Source organism: Desmodus rotundus, chromosome 6, assembly GCF_022682495.2.
Source record: "Desmodus rotundus isolate HL8 chromosome 6, HLdesRot8A.1, whole genome shotgun sequence".
NCBI lineage: Eukaryota > Metazoa > Chordata > Mammalia > Chiroptera > Phyllostomidae > Desmodus > Desmodus rotundus.
In genome coordinates, this window is record NC_071392.1 from 105428871 (window position 1) to 105455856 (window position 26986).

The 26986-nt window shown below is 53.3% G+C and overlaps 1 protein-coding gene across 7 annotated transcripts in view; it reads right to left on the minus strand.

The window, feature by feature from the left end:
• Positions 1-1752: 1752 nt before the first annotated feature.
• HNF4A (hepatocyte nuclear factor 4 alpha) overlaps positions 1753-26986 on the minus strand; it is a 53932-nt gene continuing 28698 nt past the window's right edge. For 3 of the 7 annotated variants that reach the window (XM_053926304.1, XM_053926300.2, XM_053926302.1), the window contains 9 exons: positions 23225-23399; positions 22111-22205; positions 16766-16872; positions 15889-16044; positions 12450-12537; positions 11601-11756; positions 8447-8683; positions 6008-6130; positions 1753-4903 (listed from right to left, as the gene is read on the minus strand). In XM_053926304.1, coding sequence (XP_053782279.1) covers positions 4761-4903; positions 6008-6130; positions 8447-8683; positions 11601-11756; positions 12450-12537; positions 15889-16044; positions 16766-16872; positions 22111-22205; positions 23225-23399 — 1280 coding nt within the window. In that variant the 3' untranslated portion in view covers positions 1753-4760. Of the gene's footprint in view, positions 4904-5977; positions 6131-8446; positions 8684-11600; positions 11757-12449; positions 12538-15888; positions 16045-16765; positions 16873-22110; positions 22206-23224; positions 23400-26777; positions 26890-26986 lie in introns of those variants that run through there. The other 4 variants (XM_053926303.1, XM_053926298.2, XM_053926301.1 and 1 more) reach the window with 2 other exon arrangements.

Below are 26986 nucleotides of genomic sequence, written 5' to 3' on the forward strand. Positions count from 1 at the left end.
GGCGTAATGGGGTTCCATTCAGAATAACGGGATAAAAGCTTCTGGTGTCCTGGCTGGGGAAGCCATCTGTGTGGGGGGGTGGCATTGCCAATTCTCAGTGAGGCCACATGGGTTGGTAGAAGCAGCACAGGTTCCAGTCCTGGCTCAACTCGCTGTGCTCTCTAGCTACGGGCCTTGGACTGGTTCCCTCACTTCCCTGAACCTTGATTTCATCTCCTCTAAATATAGTGGGATTTGCTGTTTTTCTCCCAAGCTGATGTTTTGCAACCGAGATGGAAACCAAGGTCTGGCCGCCCAAGCTGAGATTTGAGATTAACTGGGGCAAAGGGTTGATGAGGTGGAGGAACCAAGGCCTGAGGAATTTATGGCAGCCCAGGGTTTATGGTTTTGATATGGACTTGTTAAGCACGCTTCAGGACTACAACAGTCTCCTCCGGCCACCCTACCCCCCCATGTCTACACTGGCACCACAGGGGTGGGGCTTCTGTTGCAATATTACGGAAAACATTTCCTGGTACTGGCGAGTGGAGGGAGGGACGGGGGAGGCGGGAGTGGCCCCGGGATAAGGCAGGCAGCTCATGGGTGCTCCCGAGGCTGGAGAACTTAACGGTCAGCCTCTCACTAAGACGGAACAGGCAGAAGAGCTCACGCTCACCCAGTCCCCGAGGCAGCCACTTCGGGCACCTCTTGTACACAGCAGCTCTTACGGTCACTGCCATCTCATGCCACTTAATCCCAACAACACTCTTGTGGGGGGGGGGGGGTCACTTGCATTTTACGGATATAGCTCGGAGGGGTGGAGTGACCAGACCAGGTTACACTAATCACTGGGCTGGACCTGCTGGGCTGGACCTGCTGTCTCCTCTGTTGGGGAAGAACTGAAACGGTCACTATGCTCCACCCTCACGCTTGAGTGACGCCTCACCTAGGTACCCCCACAGTCCAGCCATCAGCACACCCCCATCCACCCAGCTCTGAATGCCGTGGTGTGCTGGCGAACGGTCAACCACGTTCTCTGCTGGGGAAGGCCTCGATTGGAGGTGCGTGCCCGCTCCGGTGGTGTGAGTGCTCCCGCCGCCGCTGTCAGTGAGACACTGCCCAGCGGGAAGAGCAGCTCCACAACCCCGAGTGAGTGCGTGGCTGTGTCCTTAGTGGCTACTTTATCAGGGGACAAGACCAAGGTGGCTACGAACCTGGCTGGAAATTCTCATGTGTACCCCTTGCTTTTATTCTTCTTCAAAGCAATACCTGCTTTTAGGAAATTTCCCCGTACCTACTTATACCTTAGTGCTGGCAGGTTGACCCAGGGCCCAGAACAGGGCTCCATCTTGGACCCTGAGGGCAGATGACAGACCATGGGACCTTCTTTCCATTCTTCCAGATCCTTCCATCATCCCCTCCCTTCTCACTTTCATTGTCTCCATGTACTGAGTACTCAGAAATCAGTACAGATTTAGACCAGAGTTAGGCTCCTACCTCTGGCTCTCATGGAAAATCACTTCCCCTGAGCCTCAGCTCCCCACCTATAAAGTAGGAGGTGGTACAATAGTGTCTAGCCTGCTTACCTCTTGATGTGAAGATTAAACCACAACTGGACATGGGCACACTCTTTGCACACCGTAGGGGACCACTCCCTACTTCCATGAAAGGCGAAAGGTCCATAGGATCGGAAGAGAAAGCAGAGTACCTATCTGGCTGTTTTCATTCTTATTTCTAACACCTGAAAGCAGGAAGAGACACCCATCCAAGGACTTAGAAAACATATGTGCCATTTATTTCACTTTATAAACTTTTGTTAAAACACACAAGAACTGTTTTTTTGTTTGTTTGTTTCCTTGCCCCATTGGGTGGCAGTGACAGGGGCTCAGATGTCAGCAGGGGACCAAATGACATTCACAGCAACTGGAAGATGCGTGTGGATCTGACAGAACCCATCCCACTTCCAGAACTTCCAGACCCGCTTGATGTGAATTCCACACTCCTACCCAACAAGGGCAAATCACAGAGCAAGCTGACAACAGTGACTCGCTTGGTCATCCTGAGAAATGTGGGAGCATCCACTTACACCCCTTTTTCTTCTGCTCCTTGTTCATTTTCAGGAGAGCTGTGCAGACTCGGGAAGCTTCTTGGAGCTGCCTCAAGAAGGGGCTGTCTCGGTGGAGGGGCAGCAGGGTCTGTGCTTGCCCTCCCAGCCATTTCCTAGCCTGTCGATTTTGTTTTAGGCCTACAACTCAGGTAGACAAAACAAATTTCCAATGTGGTGTCTCAGCTTAGAACCAGAAGACTAAACTTGCCTGTGTTTTGTTTCCTGCACTGCAGTAAGATTATTGAAGTGGGATGGATTTCTCCTCCAGGAAGGGTTAGTTGATTCGGACAGAGGACTGAGCCCCTGCCCCAGAAAACCGCTACCATGAAAAGCCACCGTGACCCCACTTCACCCCACAGGAAATCCTTATCTCAGCTTGGCCACCGTGACATTGCAGGGTGGAAGAGCCAGCAGTGGGAATGACCACAATGGCCAGAAGGACCCCAGCTTCCCGACCTTGCCCCAGGCCAGTCTGAGCCCCCGGCTGGGATGTCTAGGAACCGAAATGAGATGTGGCGAAGGAAGGCCTGAGAGCTCTGAGCAGGGAAGTCTCTCCTGGGGGCGGGGACTTGGCTCGCTGGAGTGGGGACTGCCAACCCTGACAGCACTGGAGATGTAGAGATTTCTCCTGGACATGAGGTCTCAACACCCTTCATGCCTCTTTTTGCCAAAAGGAACAATCACTAATGATGGAATGTGGGGGCATGGGGGTACCACCCCCCTCTGCTCAGACAGGTCTTGCCAGGCTGGGGGGTCGGTAACCGGTCTAACTGTTCACCCTCCCCTCGTAAGCACAGCTCTGGTCCCGGCTTTAATTCCCACTGGCAAGCGGCATTCTTTATAATTCTGCAAAGCCACCAAAACTCTGCATGGATGAAGCTCCAGAATGTACCGAGAGTGATGCTCCCTGGAGCAAGTCTCAGACCCAGACCTGTCCCCTGCCCCCCCAAACTGGCCCACTCCTGGGATCTCAGGAACCAGACCTCTGACACACACCCCTCAGAGCTGGGAGTGAGGAGAGAAAACGGGTCCGAGAGTTATGAATTCTTGTTTACTGGCAAACAGGATTCTGGACCCTAAATGGACCTAAGTGCATCCTCATGCGAACCTTCGTTCTGGGCAATGGCAGGGCTCCTGCAAAGCATGAAATTTCAGCTCCTAAGGCTGGGGGAGGGGGCAGGAAGTTCCAGTGAGGACAGAAGGGCCCTGGCAGAGAAGAGGTTCTGCCACCCAGGTTAAGAGCTCCTGTTCTGATCCAGGTGGACCTGTGATCCAGTCCTGACTTAATCACTTACTAGCTCTGTGAGTTCCAGAAAAACCACCTCTTAGCTCTCAATATCATCTTCGGTACGGATCTCTGGGTAGTAGGGAGGAGGAAAGGAGCTGATGCATGTCAAATGCCTTGAGACAGTCCCGGGAATAAGGAAGAGCTTGAGACAGGCCCTGGCGTGTAATTCCCCCCTGATGCTACTCTGACTGGGGGACTCACCCACCCTTCTCCCCCCCAGCCTCACCCCTCTCACCTGGGTCACAGCATCAGCCCCCACCTGATCTCCTTGCTCCTTCCCAAATGTCCCACCTCTGCAGGACTGCTGTCTTCAGATTCTAAAAGCTCAGCTGGCTGCTCTCCCTTCCCAGGTACCCAGGGCCTAGGAACCTAAGCATCCACGCCTCAGCCTGGCACTTGAGGCCCCTGTGCTGCCCAGCATGCCCACTCTGCGCTGGGCAGCCCTGTCTTTTCACCACCCCCCTCTCCAGCCTTCTCCTGACCTCCAGGCCTTGCCCAGGCTCTCTGACCTCTCTTGGAATGTCCTGTCTCACATGCTCCATGAGCCGGAATCCAACCCTGCCTTGAGGGCCTAGTACGTAGTCTGCCCCTTTGTGGGTGCTTCCTCTGAGCAGCCCAGCCTTCCCTGCAAGCTCCTGTTGCACTTGTCCACCTCGCGTTGTTCTTTCATTGTTGAAAGCCTGTAGGGATCGCCACTCCCACCCAAGGGGTCCACCCGAGGGTCCAACCCAAGTCCCTGAGGAAGGGAAGAACTGTGGGTAGGCAGAAAGTGTCCTCCTTCTCGACGATCTGTTACACCATGCTTAGCCCATCAGTGCTCTGAAAATGCTCCCAGAGTGACTGGGAGAACTGTTTCCAAGTCGTCCTCAGCCTCTGGAGAGGTGGCTCTGGAGAAACCGTCAGGCTGAGGCAGCAGCGGCAGATGGAGAGGTGCACTGGAGGTTGGGGCAGCAGAGCAGGGGGGATGAGGGGTTGAGATCAGACACAGCTACTAAGACAGCGCTAGGAGAGAAGGAGGGCCAGCCTAGGGGGAGGGAGCCACGCAGGAGCAAGGTCCCGTGTCGTCCCAGGCAGCCGTCCTCTCTGGCCGAAGCGGGTCGGGCAGATATGGATGAGGGGAAGGCAGTGGCTTCAGCAAAGTTGTCCGAGGCAGCTGAGGGTTTTCCAGCTGGGATCTCCCCAAGTCAGAGCCCCTCATCCAGAGCAGGGGTGGAGGGTGGCAATGTGTCGCGGCCCAGAAATCAAGTTCTTGGGCCCTTTGCCCTTTTCATTACTGCTCTGGGACTGGCCCAGTTGTCACAGCTTCCTTCACTGTGACGGAGGGACCACCAGGGCCTCTCTGAGGGGGCTGGGGGGCCGGCAGAGCCCCCGACCCCCGGTGGCTTGCTAGATGACTTCTTGCTTGGTGATGGTCAGCTGGGGGATGGCGGAGGGGGGCTTGACAATGGTGGCGACGGCTCCTGGCAGGAGCTTGTAGGGCTCGGACACCGAGCCACCTGGCGGTGAGGGCTGTGGTGTCTCAGGGGTGGCTGGAGGGACAGAGAGACAGACAGGCTGCTCAGCATTCCAGCCCTTTGGGGAGTAAAGGGAGAGCCCTAGGAAAGTTCTTCCCCCTCTCTGGGCAAAGAGGAAGAAGAGAAAGTTCTTCCTCTTCTACAAAGTGAGAGAATAGGGATAGATACTCTCTAAGGCCTCTAAAGGCTCACACGTGCTGAGTCTCAGATCACAGCCTCAAGCCCCATGAGGTCTGGGAGGCAGTGGCTGGGCCGGGCTTGTGGCAGAGCCTTGCCCGGGTCCTACCAACCCCCACCTCCCCCTCCATTCGATTCTGAGGTGTAGGCTCCTTCTCCCAAACCAGGGCCCAAGTCTGACCCTCCCCAAAGACAATGGGACGTGTGACAGGAATACCCATTCTTGGAGAGAAGGAGCAAAACAGTTGATGAAACGCAAGGTTGGACTAACTGGCTTTAAAAATACAATTTCTCTGATATCTAAGTAGATGAGTAACAGAAACTAATTGGCCTCACCCCCATAATGGGTTCAGAAAGTAACTTTGACCATGACCCACCTGGCTAATTTTATTCAATGGACCACTTTCCCAAAGAACAATCTCGATGAAGTGAAATCTCATTTTAGGGGACTCCCTCTTCCCAATGCTAATCCCACTCTTTGAAGAGCTTTGCCAGGGACAAACTCACTTAGGTGGGGTTTCAGCTCGGAAAAGGGTCTAGTCCAGTGGACACCCCAACCTAATAAACAGTCTCACCCCACTGTCTAGTGGAGAGTCTCACCCGCTCGAGGAGCCTTATTTAACAAACAAGTTACCTAGTGAAAATGACGGCATCTGCACCCCAAAGGACATCCTCACCCAGTGGGCAACCTCCCCTGGCGGGCTACCTCATCCCAGGACAGCTTCCTTCAGCAGAGGCTGACAGTCACCTCACTGAGTGAAAGCCTTAAAAGCGGACAGTCTCACCTCATCTGTACCCTGGAGCACAGAGAACTGTTGTATCCGGCTTCTCATCTTCTAGACCCAACATTCTCTTGGCTCCCCTCTTACGCCCCAACCGCACCCCTTCTTGAGTAGAGCCCAAGTTGCCCACCTGCCTGCCCCCTGGGTCGGGGCCACTCACACATCTGCCCGTTGCTGAGGTGAGCAGGCACCGTGTTGGCAACGATGACGTTGGTGCCCATGTGTTCCTGCATCAGGTGAGGGTGCAGGGGGTGATGGGCATGAGTTGCATCACTGGAGGACCCTGCAGGGAGAGGGGGAACTCAGTGAAGATGGAGAACGTGGGAAAAGGACCATGGGCCTTGGGCCATCATCTTCCTCGGGTGTGGCCAGTCGACCTGCCCATCCCTTACTGAAGATGCCCATTGGGCTCCCACTCTTGGGTTAGCAAACTGGGGCATACTGTTCCCATCCATAGACTTAATGAGGACACTGGGAGGACCCAACAAGCCAAGAGAACAAAAGTGATTTAAAAGAAAGAAGGAGTATGTAAGGAGGCATTGAGATAATTTAAATATTATATTGAGTACTGATTCCATGTTAATACAATGGATTTAATCCATGGTTCTCGAAGCTCATGGTATGAAGTCCTTCAAGCTTGGGCCCAACTCACCTATCAGTCTCACCCCCACACCCCCACCCCTCCATGTCCACAATTCCAGCTCAGATATTTCCTCCATCGCGAAGCCTCTCCCGATTCTCCCCATTCTAACCGGAAGTAAACTTCTCCTTCCTTGGAATGCCCATAGTAAGTAATTTACCTGTAACCCATCTTTGAGAATAACCACTTCTTCTGCCTGTGAGCATTACAGCGAGTCCAAGCTTCCTCACTTGGATGCTGCCTCCTATCCTTCCGGCTCACTTCATCTAGTACCATCACTGCAAAAATTCCTCAACCCCATTGAGGCCACCAACCCTGACCCCCACTTTTCACTATCTAGCACCCCATCTTTATTTCTCTGTTAATCCAGCCAAGATTCCATCGCCCATTATTATAATCATTCCCTTGCATTCATCGTCAACTCCCTCATAGCTCTCCTTCAGAGTAACACATTTGCAAAGGGTTAGTCTACTCTTGTTATGTCCACTTCACTTTCCCACTCAGCACTCTGTAACACCTCTCTATCTGGTCTCCTTTCCCATGGTCCTCTGACACTCTTTCCACAAGTGACAAGAGCCTCCCGGTTGCCAATCCAATGAACACCTCCATCCCTCTCCTGCGGAATTTAACACCATTGAATGTCCTGTCCTCCTTAAAACACACTCTTCTCTTGGAACTTCCCTGGCTTTGCTCCTATCCCCCTGGCTAGTCCTCCTCCTCCAGTCTCCTTCCTTGGCACCTAACTGCTGGAACACCACAGAGTTGCCTTTCATCCTGAGCTTCGGGCTTGTGTTTGAGCAACAGACAGACATTCAACTGCCCCCTTGGTAACTCACCCTGGATCTCTAAGAGTCATCTCAAGCTTAACTAAAGTCTCAGGTGGATCTGCTGGTTCATCCCTTACCACCACCACGTCCAACCTCCAACTGTCTGTCTCAGTCTTCCTATCTTGGTAAATTGCTCCACTAGCATTCCTGTTACTCAAAGCAAAAACATAGGTCTCACCCTTGACTTTTCCTCTTCCCCTCCTTCCCCACATCTGATCAATTGGCAAGTCCTGAGGGTTCTGCCTCCAAAGAGATGACCAAGCTTTTCCTCCGCTGTGAAATTTCCGTCCTGCTCTAGCCCAAGCCCCCATCGTCCTCCCCCGACTGGAGACAATGTTCTCTGGGCTCTCCTGCCTCCACTTTGCCCCCACCCCCGAAATTCAGTTTCTACCCAGCAATCAGAGTAGTTAGTTTAAAACACTAGTCTGATTTTCACTCTCCTTATAATAGTTGTGTGAGAATAAAATCCCAATTTCTGACCGTGGCCTATAAAACCATACGCCTCTCATTTGGATTCTGCCTGATCTCCGTGCTCATCTCATACAACTCCCGTCTCACAACTTTATCCTCCCTTGTCCTTCTCCAACACACTCACCTCTCCTGCCTCGGGACTCTTGTATCAGTTACTTCTGCCTAGAGGGTTTTTCTCTTGGCTTTTAAATGTTCTATTTCCTTTCATCCATCGGGTCTAAGCACAAAAGCCGCCACTTCAGAGAAGCCTCCCTTGTCTAAGCTATCAAAACAGGCCCCTTTTCAGTCCTGCTGTATCGTTTTACCTGGTTATTTAAATATCTGCAGTTACCCTCTTTATTATACACTTGATTACTGCTTCTTCCCATGGGCCCTTACGCACAGGTGCACACACTCACACAAACACCAGGACAGAGATCTTGTTCTCTGCTGAATCTCCAGCTCTTAAAACAGTGACTAGCGCATGCTAGGCTCACAGTGCCTGAATAAATGGACCACTGGTCCCATTTTCCTGATGAGGAAACTGAGGCTCACGTACTTAAGGGATTTGCCCAAAGACACAGAGTGAGGAAGGTGAGCCCAGATCTGTTCGAGGCTTGTCTCTTGGAGAGACCCCTCTGCCCCCGCCCACCTCTCAGCCCCTCCTGGGCCTGGCACAGACCTCCCAGCAGCATCTCCTGCAGCAGGTTGTCGATCTTGGCCATGCCGAAGAGCTTGATAAACTGGATCTGCTCGATCATCTGCCAGGTGATGCTCTGCAGGGTGGGCAGTAGCAGCAGCAGCTCACCGAAGCGGCCGCGCGAGTCGTACTGGCGGTCATTGATGTAGTCCTCCAGGCTCACCTGCACCTGGGACCGTAGCCGCTTGATCTTACCCGGGTCACTCAACCCCTTGGCATCTGTAATGGGAGGAGGTGGCAAGGGATGGCAGATGGTCCAGCTGGAGCATCTGGAAAGTCAGGGCCCAGACCTCCCCTGACTCATGGGGCCCCAGTAGGGGCCCTAGTGGCCCAAGGTCACATCGGAGTCCTTGGCAGTGCTAGGATGAGGATTCAGGGTCCTCAAGAACCAGAGTTCACTAAGGCAGCTGGTAGCTTCCTGGACTCAGGCAGAAAAGTGTTCCTGTCAGGTTTCCTGAGATGCAGAACTGGGAGAGGGAAGCCAGAGGTGGAGGACGGGACTTTAGGAACACACCCAAGAGGGCACTCAGCAACTTCCTCATTACCTTGAGGAAACTGAGGCACAGAGCAGGGAAAGGACTTGGCCCAGGTCACACATCCAGCTGCTGACAGATCCAGGATGTGGACTTGGGGCTCCTGATCCCAGTGGAGGTCCCATTGTCCATACCTCAGCCCAGGCTGCTTCTGCTGCCTTAGAACGGTATCCCCGCCTCTCTGCTCCCTTGCCTGTGTCATCTTGGGGTCCCAGCCTAGGTTTTACCTCCACCAGGAAGCCTTCTCCATTCCCGCCCCCCCCCCCCCGGAGTCTGCGTTATGAGTGCCCATCATGTTCCCAAATTTCTGTGGCTTCTGGCCACACAGGAGGCAATTGTCTCTTCCACTAAGCTGTGAGCTCTGTGCAGGCAGGCCTATGTCTCATTTGTCATTTTAAACCCACCACCTAGCACCATGCATAGTCAATATTTGTTGAATAGGTAACTAGATGAAAGGATAGGTAGATGGGTGGAAGGATAAATTAATGAAAAAAATCAATGGATAAACTCTAGATCCTCAATCTCAAGAAGGGAACTCAAGCAGTCCTCTACTAGGTAATCTCAAACTTCGTTGAGGTAATGCATTTATTTCCTAAAGTAAGTGGCAAAAACAGGATTTCACCCTCACTTCCAGTCCAGGGCTCTCTCCACTGAGCCACATTTGTGCATTCTTTTATTCAGTCAATAAACTTTTACTGAGCACCACCTACACACCAGGCCCTATTCTAGGTTACCTGTCCCTCCAAGCCAGGTAGCTGACCCTGACTCAGCATCAGTGGTCCCGCACACTTTGCTGAGCAGTTACTCTGCCTGCCCCAATGCTGAGTGCTGCAGGGGGCACAGCTCTCAAGGAAGCTCGATCTACAAACCTTGCCCTTTAAGAAATAGGGAATACATGTGGTAGGTACGAACATAGGCTTGAGAGCTGGGTAGTCTGAAGTTCAAATCCGACCTCTGCCATTTCCTGGTTGTGTGACCTTGGGCAAATTAATCAATCTCCCTGTGCCTCAGTTTTCTAATCTGCAAAATGGGGATAACAATTCCTGCCCCCCCCCCAGGTACCATGTTGCAAATAATAAGTGAGATAATCCACATAGAGTGTTTAGAATGGTACCTTAAAAACATTCCATAATTGGTGGTCATCTTCTTCTTCATTACTATTATTTCTAGAGGGGATCTTCATGCAGGTGCCTGGCACCTAGTAGGTCCTCTCTAACATGTAAGGACGGAAGGAAGCAAGCAAGCCTTTGGGGGCCCAGGAACCTTAACATCGTTCTTTACAATCGGGCTTTGCACATAGACATAACTATAGATGCAGACGGCAAGTCAGTGGATGGAATGGAGAGAGGAGAGTCAAGGGCTGAAGGAAAGGGCGGGGACGCAACACAGCAGACAGCGGGAGGGACAGTCCGAGGCCCCCAGCTCACGCCTGAAACCACGAGTAGAACTGAACCCTTTATGAACTGTGTTATACGCCACATGTTTTCCTATCATACAAACCTATCATGATGCTTAATCATAAATTAGGTACAGTAAGAGATTAACACCAATAACTAATAATAAAATTGAACAATTCTAACAATACATTGTAATAAAAGTTATGTGAGTGTGGTCTTTCTCTTCCTCTCTGAAAATGTCTTACTGGATCGTACGTAACATTTTCACTTAAAGGAAATATTTCCCGGCTTCTCTTTTGAATGTCTGAACTGCCCGCATATAGCATGTGCAGAGTGAATCCGCTGGGGGAAGGGGCGATTCACGTCCCTGCTGGGGTGAACAGGAGGGCGCGAGATTTCATCACACTACTCAGAACCCCATGCACTTGTAAACTTACAAATGGTTGATTTCTGGAACATTCCATTTAATGTTTTCCGACTGTGGTTGACCACAGTTAACTGAAACCACAAAAGGCAAAACTGCGGATAAGAGGGACTACTGTATGTTCACCCTGCTAAGTAACGGATTAGAAAATCCTCTCCACAGTTGATAGAACAAGAAATAAAGGCATAAGCATACAACAAATGTGATAAAGGAGACCAATAGAGACCCTAAAATAGCCATAAAATATATTAAGAGCACGGGAGAGAAGGGATGGGAATGGTGATAGAGGAAAGTGAAGCCCCCCACTAGCCTAGGAGGAAGGATACGATCTAAAAAAGATAAATCAAGAAAGAGCAGACTTAGCATTTTATTTAGAGCTCAAGGGAATGACCAGAAGAAACAGTCAAAAGAATCAGAAATGGTTCTCTCTAGGGACTAGGCTTTAGCAGGGGATGAGGGGTGGGGAGGACTAGCTGCATTTTAAGTATATGCAGATATTATTTGGATAGAAATGTTTTAAGGAAAAGGAGGAAAGATCAGAGGAAAGAAAAGAAGGAAGATAGGCGGTAAGGGGAGAGAAGGAAGGAGGGAGGAAGGGAGTCAGTGCGCCCTGTCAAGTCACGCCATCCGTTTGACCCCTGACCTCCCTCGTCTGTAGAGTGGAGCTAATAAAAATGCCTTCTCCGGGTTGTGCTAAAGAGATGGGGCTGGGAACTCAGGGTGCAGGCCCCACAGGAGGTCTGGAGCACCGAGGGTGGGCGGGTGGGAGGTGTGGACTGTACCTGGGTCGAAGAAGATGATGGCTTTGAGGCAGGCGTACTCGTTGTCATCGATCTGCAGCTCCTGGAAAGGCAGCACCAGCTCGTCGAGGATGCGCATGGACACCCGGCTCATCTCCGCCAGCTCCGGGCAGTGCCTCGGGATGATGTAGTCGTTCCCTGCATGGTCGGAAAGGAGAGGGGATGGGGAAGCCACCTTGGGTATACCCCTTACCCCTAGCTTTGAGCAGGCCCTGTCCCTTGCAGTTGCAATGCAGCTGGCACCCCTTGGGGACTGTCATGCCCATTTTACAGATGAGGAAGTTGAGGCTCAGATTAAAGGAATGAGTTGCTTAAAGTTATTGGACTGGGCCTGGAGCCTGGCTTTCTAGGACCAGTTCACGTCACCCCGAATTCCATTCTCCAACAAGACCCTCAAGAATGATGACATTTCAGGGCCACCTGGAAGGCACCAAAGCATCAAGGGTAAGGGCCTCGATCCTGGAACCAGATTGCTTGGGTCGAAGCCCACTTCTACCACTAACAAGCCGGACATGTCTGGATAAATTACTTTCTATGCCTTGTTTGTTTTTTGTCATCTGTAAAATGGGGGTAAATAACAGAGTTTACCCCGTAAGAGTTGCTGTATTAAAGGAGCTGATATTTGTAAAGTGCGCAGACTAGGATCTGACCCATAGTGTGATCTCTATAAGCATTAAAACAATGGGCAAACGTGCCATGAAGGCACAGGTGACACAGGCTGGGGTTTCTGCCGTTTCCGGCTGCCCCTTGCTCCTGCTCCAGCACGCACATCAGAACACACGAGGAATTCCGGGGACAACCCTGAGTGTGCGCGGGCAGGCCGCCCCTCACCGAGCAGCAGAACGTCCTTGAACACCATGGATCGCTTGGTGGCTCCGAGCAGCAGGTGCTCGCCGGCATGGGCCCTGAGCAGCGCCACCTGGAAGGGAGAAGGGATGCTGTCTGGTGTCTGCACCCCTGGGAAGGCGGCTCCTAGCGACTCACTGGCCTGGCCAAGTCAGCTGCCTGCTCCACTTGCCTATACCTGCCTGAACCAGAAAGTGGGCATCAGAAAATGGCTGCCTTCTCCCCATAGCTGACCAAACCAGGGACCTGGAAAAGATTCAGCAGGAACCCAGAAGGGGAAAGAACATGCGCTCAGAGCAGGGAGACCAAACGCTGACTCTTGACCTTGAACTTCTGTGTCCTTGGGCAAGTTGCCGCTCCCCTTTGGGCCTGGTTTTTGGGCCTGGTGAAACTGTGACAACATTCTGGGTGTGCTTTTTTCATTAGAGGCTCAAGGGCTTTCATCAGACTCTAAAGAGGGTTTACTACCCTGAAAGTTCTAAAACTGTGGGTCCCAAATTCCTACCCATAGACCTGCTGTGAAAGATTATGAACAGTGTTTTATAAGAATGCAGATTCTGAGGCCCTGCGATCAGAAATTCCGATTCTGTATGGACGGGGTTGGGCCTGAGGATCTGTATTAAATAAGCTCCCCAGCTGATTCTGGCGTGTGCCGTTGTGTTTGGGAAGTCACTGCTCCAGAAGATTTCCAGGGCATCCCTCACTTGACATTGTAAGGTTCTAGATTCTGGGAGGGAGTTACAAGAATTTGGATGTGGATGTCAGTTCCCAGCGAAGGCAAAGGGATGAGCACTGGTCCTTGGAAGGGGATGAGCTGACAGACCCCTTCCCTGAGGAGAGGATAAGGCTGCCTCAGAAGACTGAAGTCAGCGGTAGGAGCCCAGCCAACTCACAGGAGGACACGACCTGCCCTTCCAGGACCACCTGCTTTAGCACTCGCTTGAGGTCCAAAGGATGCAAGAGACAACACAGGAGCAGGCTGGCAGCCTCGAGGGTCTTATCTGCAAGGTGGGGTTAGGGAGTTTCGAGGTCTTACAGCAGGCTACAGTCCGAAGGAAGATTGCGTTTGTTCATTAATTCATTTGACTGTTCTTTCTTTCAGTCATCAAATGTGAAGTGCCTACTAAGTGACAGACACTTTTTAGACAATGGGGGCACTGTGGTGAAAGGAAAGGAGGGAGAGAGAAAGTGAGAGAGAGAGAAAGAAGAGAGGAGGGGAACAAGGAAGGAAGGGAAGGAGGGGGAAGGGAGGCGAGGGTCACGTGATAAAGAGCAACGGGACAAGAGTGACCACAGAAACAGCGAGGTCTGAGGGGCCCATCGAAGGAGGTGCGATTGTTCGAAGGCACAGAGTAAATGTTCAGTAAACATTTGTATGAAGGAAGGAAGGAAGGAATGGGTGAATGAATGGATGAGCAAACTCGTTAACTTCCTCTCCAGATCTAGCCCCTCCTGGGCTACCACCTGTCCTTCCCTAGTCCATTTCCCTGTGGTTAAACCTTGTGGGGCGACAGGCAAAGAGGAGAAATGGCCAACAGGAGGTGTGAGTGCATGCTCCACGCCCAGGACAAGGATGCTTATTACTGAGCACTTCCCATGCTGTGCACCCGGGTGGTGCAGGGTTTTGTCACATAACCAGTGGCTCTCACACTGAGAGGCCGAAGACCTGGCATCAACTCCCAGCTCTGCGGCTGCCTTGCTCTGTGATCCTGGGCAAATCGCTTTCCCTTTCTAGGCCTCAGACCCCTTGTCTGATGCTACCCAGCCTTCTAGGTTTCCATGGGTTGATGCCCCAAACAAAACGAGAAGTAAACACACTTGGAAGGTGGTTCCTGGGGCAATGTCTATAGATTTGGGGTGTCCTTTGGAAGACAATGACCCCTGACTTTCCCAGGTGTGTCTCCTCCTCCCCCTGCCACATCTTAAGCAAGATGGTTCCTTATATACCATGAATGGGGAGCTGGGAACCCTCATGGTCCCCAGTCCTGTCCCCTGACATGGCGGCTGTTCTGGGGGTGAGCAGGCAGGGGGTTGGGTGTTAATGATTGTCCTGTGTTATTGGCCACCCATCACTGCTCTCCGAGAATGCTCTGAGCCCCAGCCAGGGAGGTTTGGGTGGGAAATCGAGGTTAACAATTGTTCAGCTTGGGGGTGTCTTGTTGCCCTGCAGAGCCCCTGGGAAGGAACAGGAGGGATTAAACATTAATGTAGACTCTCCAGCAGAGGGGACCAGGGCCAGAACACGAGGGGCAGGGGAGAGAGCAGGGGCAGCTCTGCCAAGATCCCTGCCCTGCCATCCCTCCCAACACGGGAGGGATCCACGTGAGAGGACATCCGACCCAGACCCCCGTGCGAGGCTGAGCACCAGCCAGACCGGTGTTTGTACAGCGTGTCCCACCGTGGGATGCTAATAGGTGTTCCGGGAGAGTCTGAGTGTCAGAGGAGTTCAGAAGCCCTGGGCCCGTCTGCACAGTTCAACAGATGCCTTACCTGTGGGACTTCTCAGGGAATTTAATAGACTGACACGCATTGCCAGTCTTTTGTGCAAAACTGAGAATCAAGTGCACCAGGAGTTGATATCTTGGCCCTGGCTGTCGGTGACTCTGAGCTTCCCTCGGAACTGAGAAAGTGACCCCACCTAGCTTTCCTTTCCCCAACAGGACAAATGTCTGTGGAGGCCTAACAGGGGCCCTAAGCCAGAGCTAGCATTTGTAGTATCTCAGAAACCCAAGTGTCCTCAGACGCTCCCCTACTACGCAGTCCCCATGTTCCCCTGGGTCATTTTTAGCATGCCAAAGAATGCACTCTGGGAAATAAAATGCTGAGTTCTACCATCTTGGCGGGGCACAAGGAAGAAACTGACATTTAGGGAGGCCAGCCGGGGCCTGGGCACTGTGTGGTCCTCATTACATGATGCACACTTTTCAAATGGTAACATCCTCAATGCTCCCAACAACTTTCTGAGGCAGGGATTATAATTTCCACTTGACGGATGAGAAAACTGAGACTCAGAGATAGGAAGTAATCTGTCCAAGATCACACAGAGAACCAACCTTAAAACCAGGCTCACTCCCAAACGTCCTGATTCCTGGCCTTGGGCCCCTGGACTTTGGAGCTTGCTTGCCTGGTTCTAATCCCAGCTTTGCGGGACACCAGCTTTGTGACCTTGAACAAGTTACTCAACCTCTCTGTACCCCAGTTTCCTCACCTATAAGATGGAACTAATAACAGCACTACCTCATAGTGTTGTTGGAAGGATTAAATGTGTTAATATTTGCAAAGTGATTTAAAAAATTCCAGGACATATGAGCACTATGTGCATTTTGTTAAATAACATCAAACCAGTCCAAGGCTCGACCCCGGATGGGCCGGCAGGGCCCTCCTGCCCAGGGCCCCTCCGCCCGCAGTCCAAGTCCACCCGCACCTGGTCGTCCAGGGGGAGCTCGCAGAACGCCGGGATGTACTTGGCCCACTCCACAAGCACCAGCAGCTGCTCCTTCATGGACTCGCACACGTCCGCGATGCTGGCGATCTTCTTTGCCCGGATGTCACCGTTGATCCCGGAGACAGGGGAGGTGATCTGCGGGGAGAGGAAGGAAAATGCTGGGGGAGGCTGGGCCTGCCCCATGCTCTCTGAACCCTGCACAGCGCCCCCTCCTCAGATGGTCTCCCTGCCTGGAAAAGGGGGAGATGGGCTATGCATGCCTTCTCGGCTCTGGAGAGAGCGCAAGGGAAAATGGACAGAGGGAAGAAGGTGGAAGAAGGCAGACAGGAGGGAGGAGGGCCCCCTCTGGGCCTTCATCTGCTGCCCGTCCCCGCCTTTTCTCCCGCCAGCTCCTTAGAATCCCAAGGGACCCCTCAGCCCTAGGGGAGAAGCAGGGCAAAGATAATCATCCTCATCTGATAGATGAAGAAACCACAGCCCACGAGAGGACCTGCGACTTGCCCAAGGTCACACCACAAGAGGCTAGCGGAGTCCCAGCGCGCTACTCTGTCCACTTGTTTGCTTCTCTGTTCCCTTGGGGCAAAGCCGACCTCAGGCGCTCAGTGACAGCAGTGGCTCTGCTGGCCTGAGCAACGCAGGCAGCGACACGAACTGCAAAGTGCCCCAGAGCGCCAGACCGGGTGCAAGATTTGTCTTGGTTACTACACTGGCTGTGTGACACTGGACTCAGTTTCCCTTCTGTGATAGCTGAGGGTCCTTCTAGCTGCTGTTCCAGGGTTTGGCTGGGAGGACGGGGTGGAGGTGACCCCTCTTCAGTGTGGGGGGTGCCGGGTGGCTGGAGAGGTCACCCCAGTACCTGCTGGGACAGGACCTCGGCCTGCAGGAGCGCGTTGATGGAGGGCAGACTGCTGTCCTCATAGCTTGACCTGCGAGTGCTGATCCGGTCCCGCTCGTTTTGCACAGCTGTGAGGACAGCAGAGCACGGTGAGGAGGGAGGGTAGGGGTGTGGCAGAGGGGAGGGTTTCTGCATGGCTGATGGGGAGTGGGTGAGGTGCAAGGGGAGACAGTTCAACCCAGAAAGGGCTGCCCTGCAGCACAGGAGACACAGCTGGAGGTGGGAGTAGGAAGGGGCGTCCAGGGGGCAGAGCCCAGACCAGCTTGTGGGAAGGAGGGGAGATGGACCTAACCCAGCTTGTGGAAGAACTTTCCAAGTGCCCAGAACTGCCCCCGACACAACTCGGTGACTGCAGGAGTGATCCGCCCATCCCTGGAGGCATGCGAGTCAATGATGACTTGGCAGAGGGCTTAAGGTGGGTCTTGAGCATTGAAGAGGGCATCTGTCTAGAGAGCAGGTTTTCAATCTCTGTTTTGGAAAAGGGTCTCTTTCTTTCCAGATGAAAGCGTGCACAACAAACAAAATGAATCCCTCTAGGTGACACAGATGGCCCAGGGATTTCTGAACCCTGAGGCAGAAGGCCTAGCCAAGGAGACCTGAGGCCGCACCTGACCTGGCAGCCTCATCCATCAGCAGGGGCTGCGTGTGCTCCAGACTAACCTTCTGGGAGACAGCAAAGAACGTTGTCCTCCTGCCCCACTGGCTGGGCTCTCTCCCAGGAACTCAGAGATCTGGGACCTCTGTCCACGAGGGCCCCACACCCCACTGCATGTCCCCATCTGCTGCCGTGGCCTGGCCCCTCGGACTCAGAGAGTCCTCCTGGTGCACTGAGGCTTGGCAGATGCTGGAAGAGGGAGGGAGAAGTGGGCAGAGACCCAGGTCCTGTTCGATACTGCCACTCTCTCCCTGAGTGCTGGTGGGAATCACCTCCTCTCCCTGGGTCTCAAGTGCCCCATCTATCAGCTTTTGCCTCCCAAACCTGCTCCTCTGCTGCCTTCCCTTCTCAGGAACAGGCAGATTTATTCTCCCACTTCCAGCCTGGGAGTCTCTTTCTCTCATGTACCGCTTCTACTCACACCCCACGCGCTGTCAGTAAGCCTTTCGGAATCGGTCCCGGCTCCCACTCTGTCTGGGCCCTGCCTTCCCCTCACTGGTCCCTTTGCTTCTGGCCTTGCCCCTGCAGCCTGTGAGCCTCTCAGTGAACTAAAGCTGAGACTCCGCTCGTGTCCTTCCACTGCTCAAAGCCAGTGCCTCCCCATCCCACCCAGAGAAAAGCCACAGCTCGTCCTTGTGGCCCTTTCTCTCTGATCGCCTTTGCTCGCTCTGTCCCCCAAACCTGCCACCCTGCCACCTTCCACCAGGGCCTTTGCCACTGCCGTTCCCACTCCCTAAAACCCTCTCTCCCGTGGCTTAGCTGCACCTTCCTGTCACTCCTGTCTCTGCGCAAATGGCACCTTCCCAGAGATACCCTCTGACCACCCAGCTGATGCGGCACTCCCTCCTCACACTCTGCCCTTCACCCTGCTTTATTCTTCCTCTTGGCACTCACTGCAGAATTCTACGTTCATTTCTTTGCTGTCTCTCTCTCCCTCTGGAAGGAAAGCTCCAGAACCGAGAGCCCCAGCGACTAGAACAGAACCTGGCGCACGGTGGGCGCCCAGTACGTGTTTGTCGAGTGAATGGCAGGAGGAGCGGGAGCGCCCCGTGCCATGCCTCTCAGGGGAACGTTGACACCCTGGCTATCCCACTGTCTCTAGATTCCACACATTGTTGCAGTCCGAGAATGAAAGTCACAGTCTAACCGGAGCCAGGAGTCAGGGAAATAAAATAGAAGTCCCAAGATAAGGAATCTCTCTGGAGACCCACCACCCTGCCCAGTGCCCGCTCCCAGAACCACTCCCCGGCACCGGCCCTGCCCCACCTGCCCTGCCCACACCGCTCCCACGGCGGCTGCCCGCACCCACCGGGGCGCCGAGGAGGCAGGCAGAATAAAAGGGCTGCTGTCAGCAGCTGCGGATTGGGCTCCTCAAGGTTAGGCCGGCCTTATCAGTGCCCGGCGCGAGCTCAGTCACGGAATGATGTTTTCCAAATGTTTGCTCAGTATTAGCAGGGTCGGGGACCTAATGTAACTTCTATTGAATATTAACCAACCTGGGCAGAGGCGGAAAGGAGGATGAGCTTCTCTTCTCAGAGAGCCCCTCAATGGGGGTTTATGGGGGTGCTGGGCTGGGGTTCCAAGAAAGGCCCCACCACCAACCTCCTGCACCCCTGGCCCTTCTTCTTGGTCTGGGTTTCCGATGCAGGGAGCCTAACATTGGTCCCAGCAGCTGAGGCTCAAGTAGGCGTTGGATTACAGGAAAGAATTCTCCACCTGCTGTTGTGCCCCGGGCCCCCAGGTTTCTCTCCAGAGTCTTCATCACTTCAGGGAACCCACTTCTGGCCACCACGGAATATCCTCTGGCCAAGACTTACAGGCCCAGGAAATTTGGAGCCTTTCTCTGGGGTCAAGAGGAACTTTCAGGAATTTGGGCCCAAGATGACCCATATTGGACCCCCTCCCTGCCCCCCACCGCCAGCTTCAATCCTGGGAGCTTGGCGTCTGCCCAACTCTGGGAGCCTGAGTTCCAGTTCTGACTCCATCCTGGAGCCAATCATGTCACCTCCCCGGCCTCAGTTTCCCCATCTGTAATGTGGGGAAGAGGTAGATTTGATGGCCTCATATACACCTGGCTGGTCCATAAATTTTGTTTTCAGCACATGCCTTCCTGTCCTCGGGGACTACTTTTTAAAATACATATGTGTCCTGTAAGCCGGATTATAATTTGATATCTGTGTATTCTGCAAAGTGATCATCCTTGAAAGTCTAGTGACTATCCATCACCAACAGCTGGCCCCTCGGGGACTACTTTTGGGTTTCAATGCCCAAATCCTGCTAAGACCATCAAGAAGAAAAATGAAAACTTTTCTCAACTCCGCTGATCCCGGTAGCTTCCCAAACTCTCTCTTGGCTCTGGGAACTTCCGACCAGGCTGAGGAGGGGTGCTGGGACTGCGACACTTCAGTGGAACTGTTAACACCCTCAGCTTCCCAGAGTCCGACCACAGTGGCAACTGAACACGTGGCTGCCCTGGCCTGCTCTCAAAGCACCCAGGCCACACGTGCACACGACACAAGCTCGGCCCAGGTGTGTAAATTACCACCAGCATTCACTCGCCCACGCTGACTTGCCATCAGCCAGTTCGCCTATCCCCCCTGGCCGAATGCCACCTTCCTGGAGCCAGGAAGCAATGCTATTTTCAAGGCTAAGCTACAGCAGGGTGGCGTGGTTCACTCTCTCCCCTTCTAGGTACCAGGATATGGGCATGGGTCTCCTTGGCAGCTTTGGGGGAGGACCAGGAAACAAATACACAGGTCCCCGTGTCTGTGGTGACTTCACGAAGCTGGGAGGGATCATTACCAACCCCCTCCTTTTACAGAGTCCAGAAGGGGCAGAAACTTCCCTGAGGGGACACACATGGAAATAACTCTGAATGCTTAACAAGAGACATATGTAAAGGCTGACCACAGCTGGGCCAGGCCACATACAGTCTAGGAAGGCTGCCAACCCTTTTGCCACCTGCCTGGCACAGGCATAAAATTTTAATGTGAGAGATTCATTCCCCTGAACCTAAAATCTTAGACTGTGGGGTGATAGAATCACTGACTGTTAGAACCACGGACTGGTAGGGGCTTAGACTATAGTTCTCAGTCTTCCTCTTGCCACCAACTGTTCACAGAGGGGTGGGCAAAAGTAGGTTTACAGTTGTGAGCGTGCAAAACACAGTTCATTCGTGTACTATTATTTATTGTTGCATCATTTATCCTTGTTATTAGCCTACTTTTGCCCACCCCTGTATATCACATTCCCATTTGTAATGTTTCTCACTCCACGGAGTGATTCCCAACTTGGAGGTGATGCTGGGTGACAGAGGCTCAACCCCAGGGAACACTGGGCAGGGCAGAGAGAGGTGGGGGCATCTGCCCTTTGAAAGAGCCCCTGCCCCACTTTGAGAACCACTGAGGTCTGGGCGCTAGAACTGTGCTGAGGGCAAGAGGGGCCACTCCTCTGTCAGGGTCAGCGGGCCCAGGTCTGCCAACAGGACTCGTGAGCTCAAACCAAGGCCCTATTAGGAGGAGACACAGAAGATGTTTTCTAGGGAGAAAGCAGAGAAAACAGGTCTTGGAGGCAGACACAGGGGTGGTGAGGCTGCCAAAGCTGAGTTCCTCTCCTCAGTAGGCCCAGGCAGGCAGGGCCCCAGGTTCCTGCTGTACGGTGGGATAGGAGCAGGAGGTGCACAGGACTAGACCAAGGGTTTGGCTGGGGTGCCAAAAGTGAAGGCTCAGGGCCAGTCCCAGAGCTGGGAAATGTGAGTTGAAGGGAGAAAAAGAGATTTGAAAATGAGAAGCAGCTAAAATATTGTTGCTTCTTGAGCTAGGGCTCAAAACATTTCTAAATGTTCCTGAGGTCTGGAGGGCAGAAAGTAGGCAGCATGGAGGTGTCGTCCAAACATCACCAAATTTGAGTTCGTAGCTCTGGGGCCAAACCCCAGATCTTGCGTTGGCCAGCTGTGGGGCCTTCGGCAAGTTGCCGAACCAGTCTGGGCCTCTGTCCCCTCATCCGTGAAAAGAGGGAACACTGATGGCTCCAGACACGTAGGGCTGTCGTAAGGACGTAAGGAAGGAAAGCACTATCCATCGTGGGAAAGCCCAGCCCAGGGATTAGTGTCTGCTAGTATCAGGAGGCCCAGAGAGACCGTGGGCAACGTGCTCCGGTCTTCCCCTCTCCACCTCCTAGGACAAGCTGGGCGCCTTGTTCCCATTCCCTAGAACATGAAAGCCTTGACTCACCTGATATTCAAGAATGATGACTAAGGAACTGGGACTTGTCCTTGGACAGGAAGCTCAGGAATAGAGCCTCCCTCCCATTCACATTTGAGTCAGGGTGATACGTGGACATTTGTAATATCATTCTCTATACCTTTCTTAATGTTTGAAATTATATACATAAACCACTGACTTGGCTGCCTTGTGGTGGTGGCTGGGAACCCAAGTAGCTGAGAGTGGGAGCTTATCTCTTTGAATGTTCTCAAGACCAAGCCCAGCCCCTCCCTATGGTCAGATTTCTAGGGCCTTCCTTCTCTCAGCCATTAGCCAGTCACCCTGGGGCCTGTCACCGAGTCATAAAGTTGTGGCCACAGTTGTAAATGACTGTGGGGAGCTGAGGGTGCGGGTGGGGCAGCGGTGGCAGGGGGAGGGCCGAGGCTCACCTTCCTTCTTCATGCCAGCCCGGAAGCACTTCTTGAGCCTGCAGTAGCGGCACTGGTTCCTCTTGTCTTTGTCCACCACGCACTGCCGACTAAATCTGGGGAGGGCTTTGGATGGTTGGATACAGAAGGCACAGCCCTCCCACTCCCAGGCTGGAACGAGACCTCTGGCCATCTGGGGGATCCCCAGCCTCTTCGCTCCACCCCTTCCCCTAGGAGTTCTCACATTAACCATGAGAAAGGCTCCATGGCATCCAACCCTGTCCTATTAAGTGTGGGGAAACTGAGGCTCAGAGCTGCAACACGTAGACCTGATCACTCGGCCTGGTGCTAGAGCCAAGCTGGGAACCCTAGCCCCTGCCCCTTGAGTATCAAAGCACCGCTGTTTCCACCACATCCTGTAAAAGCCCAGAGCCAGAGCCGGATCCGGGGTACAGCTAGGGGTCAATACTTGGTCCACATAAGCCACTCTCTGGAAGTGGTTATAAGCAAAGACAGTGCCCCACAGTGTTAGTGGGTAGAGCCCTGAGCATCAGCCTGGGCGACCATAGGCAAATTCCAAACCCTCTCCAAGCCACAGCTTCCTCTGTAAAATGGAAATAGTAATAGTAATGACCTCAGAGGGGCGTTGACAGGGGAAGATAATACATGGATGGAGCTTATAACCATGCTCATAACCAGTGGCTATTACTTTATTATTGTTGTCACCCAGAGCGGCAGATCTTTTAAAGGAGGGATCTCTAAGGCTTTAGGAATCCCTTGGGGTAGGTGGAAAGGCCTGGGGCCAATCTCCTATTTGCCCCAGGAAAAGCACTAGTTTGGGGGATGGGCCCATCCTCTGAGGCTTCAGAGGCAGCTTGATCCTAAGCCTCACGGATACTTACTGGCTAAATGGGAAAAACAACAACGAGCATGTAGGACTGAGTGTGAGTGAGGTTCCTAGAATGGTTGTTCCCATCTGAATCCACAAGGCCTAAGAAACCAAAGAAATAGACCTGGGAGGGCAGACACCCCTGGGACCTCACCAGGGAGAAGACAGACCCTGGGGAACATTTGCCCAAGTGCGCTCACTTCCCAGCTGGAGAAATCAAGCCCCCGAGAAGGGGCTGCTCCGCACCTGCAGGAGTACATGTGGTTCTTTCTCACGCTCCTCCGGAAGAAGCCCTTGCAGCCATCACAGCTCGAGGCACCATAGTGCTTGCCTGTGGCCCGGTCCCCGCAGATGGCACACAAGGCGCTGACCCCCAGGTTGTTGGCTGCACTGAGGTTGGCACCTTCTGATGGAGATGTGTCTGCACAAGAAGAAAGAAGAGTGAGGGCTGGGGAGGGGCAGAGAGTCACCTCCCACAGGCCCTGTTCTCCCAGTGCTTTAGACTTACAAACCAATACGAGTGTTGTGGGGCTCTCCCCAGGCCTTCAGCCTCAGCCAGAAGGCCACGATGTCTTCACTCTCTTGGTGACCTCAGGCAGGGCCCCTGGTCTTTTGGAACCTGTTTGGCATCTCTAACTTAGGGATGGCTGTGACGGTGACCTCACAGAGTTGTTTGTGAGGCATGGTGGAGACTGCTAGCCCAGCTTTCTCTGGGAAGTAATGAAAAATTGGCTACCCCCTAGGATGCATCCAACCCTTATGGACCCTGACTGACTGGGCAGAGGGGCTGTGGGAGGGACAAATACTCCCCCAGCATCTGCCCAGAAACAGGTCCTGCCCTTCCCTTCTCATTGGGTAACTAGGGCTGGTGGTCTCCGCTTAGTGCCCAGGGGCCCTGCCAACTCTCCTGGGAAATGAGGAGCCGTGTGAGGACAGTGGCTACAGCATCTGTATAAATGTGAGGGGGGCTCCCAGAGGCAGGTAGCAAAGATCTTGGATTGGGTGCTATGGGTTCTGGGTGCTAGTGCTGATGCTACCACTAACTGGCCTGTGACCTTGGGCAAGTTTTTTCCTCTTGCTTCAATTTCCCCTGGGCCTAGTTTTCCCTAAATGTAAAGGAGGTAGTTCTACTGGTCCAATGGTTTTCGATTTTTTAAAAAATTTCAGAGCCAAACTCTCTTTTTATAAGCAAATCTTCCACCAGGAATAGACCTCTTGGAGAAGATGATAAACACCATGTCCCATCTGCCCCCCAAAATGCACGCATTTGCACACTACACAAAGGCATAACACGCGTGTTCTCCTAGGAACCCTGTATCTGACCTTGAATTCCTAGGGAACATCCAGCTAAGAACTGGAGAGGGGCATGGTGCTGTGTTAAGAGCACAAAATCTGGAGCCCTTCTGCCAAGTTTGAATCCCAGCTTGCCCACTTTCTAGCCCGTGTGACTTTCTCTGAATTAGTTAACTTCTAGGAGAAGAGTGACCTGGGGCTGTTATGGTGATTCAGTGAAATGTTTGTCATATAATAAGCACTATATCAGCATTTGTGAAATAAAAACTTTTCTGCAGAAGAAGACTCTCAGAGCAGAAGAGTTCCAGCCCCCCATGCGCAAGCAGATGCCACTGCACTTCCTTCTGCCACTGACTGGCTGAACATCTCCTAGACTCCCGAAGGTGCCCAGGAGTGCGGCCCCCTCCACTTGGTGAATTATTCCCGGAGATGGGGATAATTGTTAAGCCATGCTTGTGCCCTTTCTCCCTCAGCCTCGCCTCCCCAGACCCCCGGGGAAGAGCTGACCCCACAATTCGTGGCCATTCAGGTTGAGGCTGGGGGAAGGGGTGCGCACATGCTGGGCAGGATGGGCTGGGTGCTGCCAAGTATATACCACCCCTGGGATCAGCAGAGGGTCCGCTTCTCCAGGTGAGAACACAAGGCTCAGAGAGGACAAGCGGCTTGCCCAGGCTCATCGCACTGCTGCTAACGAAGGAGCCAGACACACAGCCCAGGTGACCCGGTGACTCTGGCCATGACTACCATTGTTGGGGTGTCTGCTGGGCCCCTGAAGCAACAACCCCCTGCTGCTGCTGATTCTGAATTGGAGGTGGGGGACAGGTGGAGAGCTATCCTCGGAGCCTTTGAGCTAGCAGCCCAGCACCTATGCCAAACATAACCTCAACTCTCAAACTGTTTCAAACTCCAGCACAGAACGTGTAAGCCCTTCTTACAGATGTTCAGAGTTCCCGAGACGACACATGTGGGGCCAGGACCAGTTACCAGTGCTAAGCTCTCAGGCACCTTATTTCATCCTCTGGTTAACTCTGGGGGATGGGGAGGAAAGGTGCTATTATTTATTCGCATTTTACAGATGAGGAAACTGAGGTTCCAACAGGAAAGGATCTATGCCAGCATTGGAGCCCCGATCTTTCTGGCTCCAGAGCAGCAGGCTGCCTGTCTTCAGGACACCCAATCTGGAGGCTTGGCCTCCGTGTCTCGGGAGCACAGGATTCCCGGGAGCATTCCCGGGAGCTGGAGGCAGGAGCTCTAGGAGGTAGATGGCATCAGCCCCAGGGAGCAGCCTGGGGCTGGGTGGTGGCCAGAGGTGTGACAGCACACACTGTCCCTGTGGGATTACACAGCACCCCGCCTAGTGCAACAGCTCCTTGTTTACCGTTTCCTGCATGTTTTTCCCTCAGTTTCCTCACGTGACCCTTGCACACTCCTAAAAGCCAGCCGGCAAGCAGGTATGGGGTGATTAAGCCCATTTTGAAGAAGAGGCCAGGACAGGGGAAGTGACATACCCAAGGTCACACAAGAGAGTTGGAGGCAGGGACAGGTGAGTGGCTGGTGACATCGACCATGGACAGTGCCCACTGACCACAGGCAGGGCAGTCCCCTCTTTCTAGCTGAGCCAAATGGACCACAAGCCTTAGAGGCCTTGGCTGAAGCCGGTGGCAGGCCGTCCTCGAACAGCTACCACCCACTTCTCTGAGGCTGGCCTGCCACCGGTTAGGGACCTTCCTCTCCAGGAGCTTCCCAGCTTCCAAGCCTCTTTCCTTCCCCCACCTCCTTGTGGAGGAGAACCTCCCCCCCCCCACTTCAGATGGGCTCTCAGTGATGTGGGAGCAGAGGCATAAACCTGGGAGACACATATATGCAACAGATCTGCTCGAAGACACACGGACGTGATGCTGATGAGAATCTCATTTGGCGAACGGCAACATCCAGATCCTGCACATCACGTCCACACATCGCACCCACCAGAGAAGGCTGCCCCTCCGCGCAGGGGTGTGCACGCGTACACCAGCAGGTACACACAGCGGGAGTCGAATGCCCCCACAGGACATGTGTGCCCAGGAAACACAAGGCACACCAGCAAACCCACATCCACAGACACAAGTATACACACGCACTGCCACTTACATGCCTAAGCGAGAGACACACAGGCACCTCCGGAGACGCTGACCCGCACAGACCCACTCAATGAGCAAGCACAAATGATAATGGACACAGAACAGGTGCACACCGACAAGCGAACACAAATATGCAAATGGTTCCCACAGGCACACGGCCACCAACCCAGTATACTACCCCCCACCCACCTACAGGGAAACTCAGGCATGCGCACCACAGCAAGAGGCGGCCACGATCACACAACACGCGTGTGCACACACACATTTAGCAAAACTTCCCTGAGAACTCCATTTTCTCTAAGTGGGGCATTTACCCCATGAAAGTCCCAAAGACACCCTAAAACCCAGTTGTGCCTCCATTCACCATCTCCAGGGACTGCGTGTACCTGCCCGTCTCCCTGGACCTAGGCCCAAGGCATTCAAGAAGGGGCCATGTTGGGCCCAAATCCTGGAGCTGGATGTCAAGAGGGAGCTCGCCGTCATGGCCCCGCTCCCAGAGACATGCTGAACAGGAATGGCTTTGAGGTACCAGGGCCCGGAAGGGCCTGGCAGGAATTCCTGGGACCTACTTCTGTTGGAGATCTGCCCTTGCAGG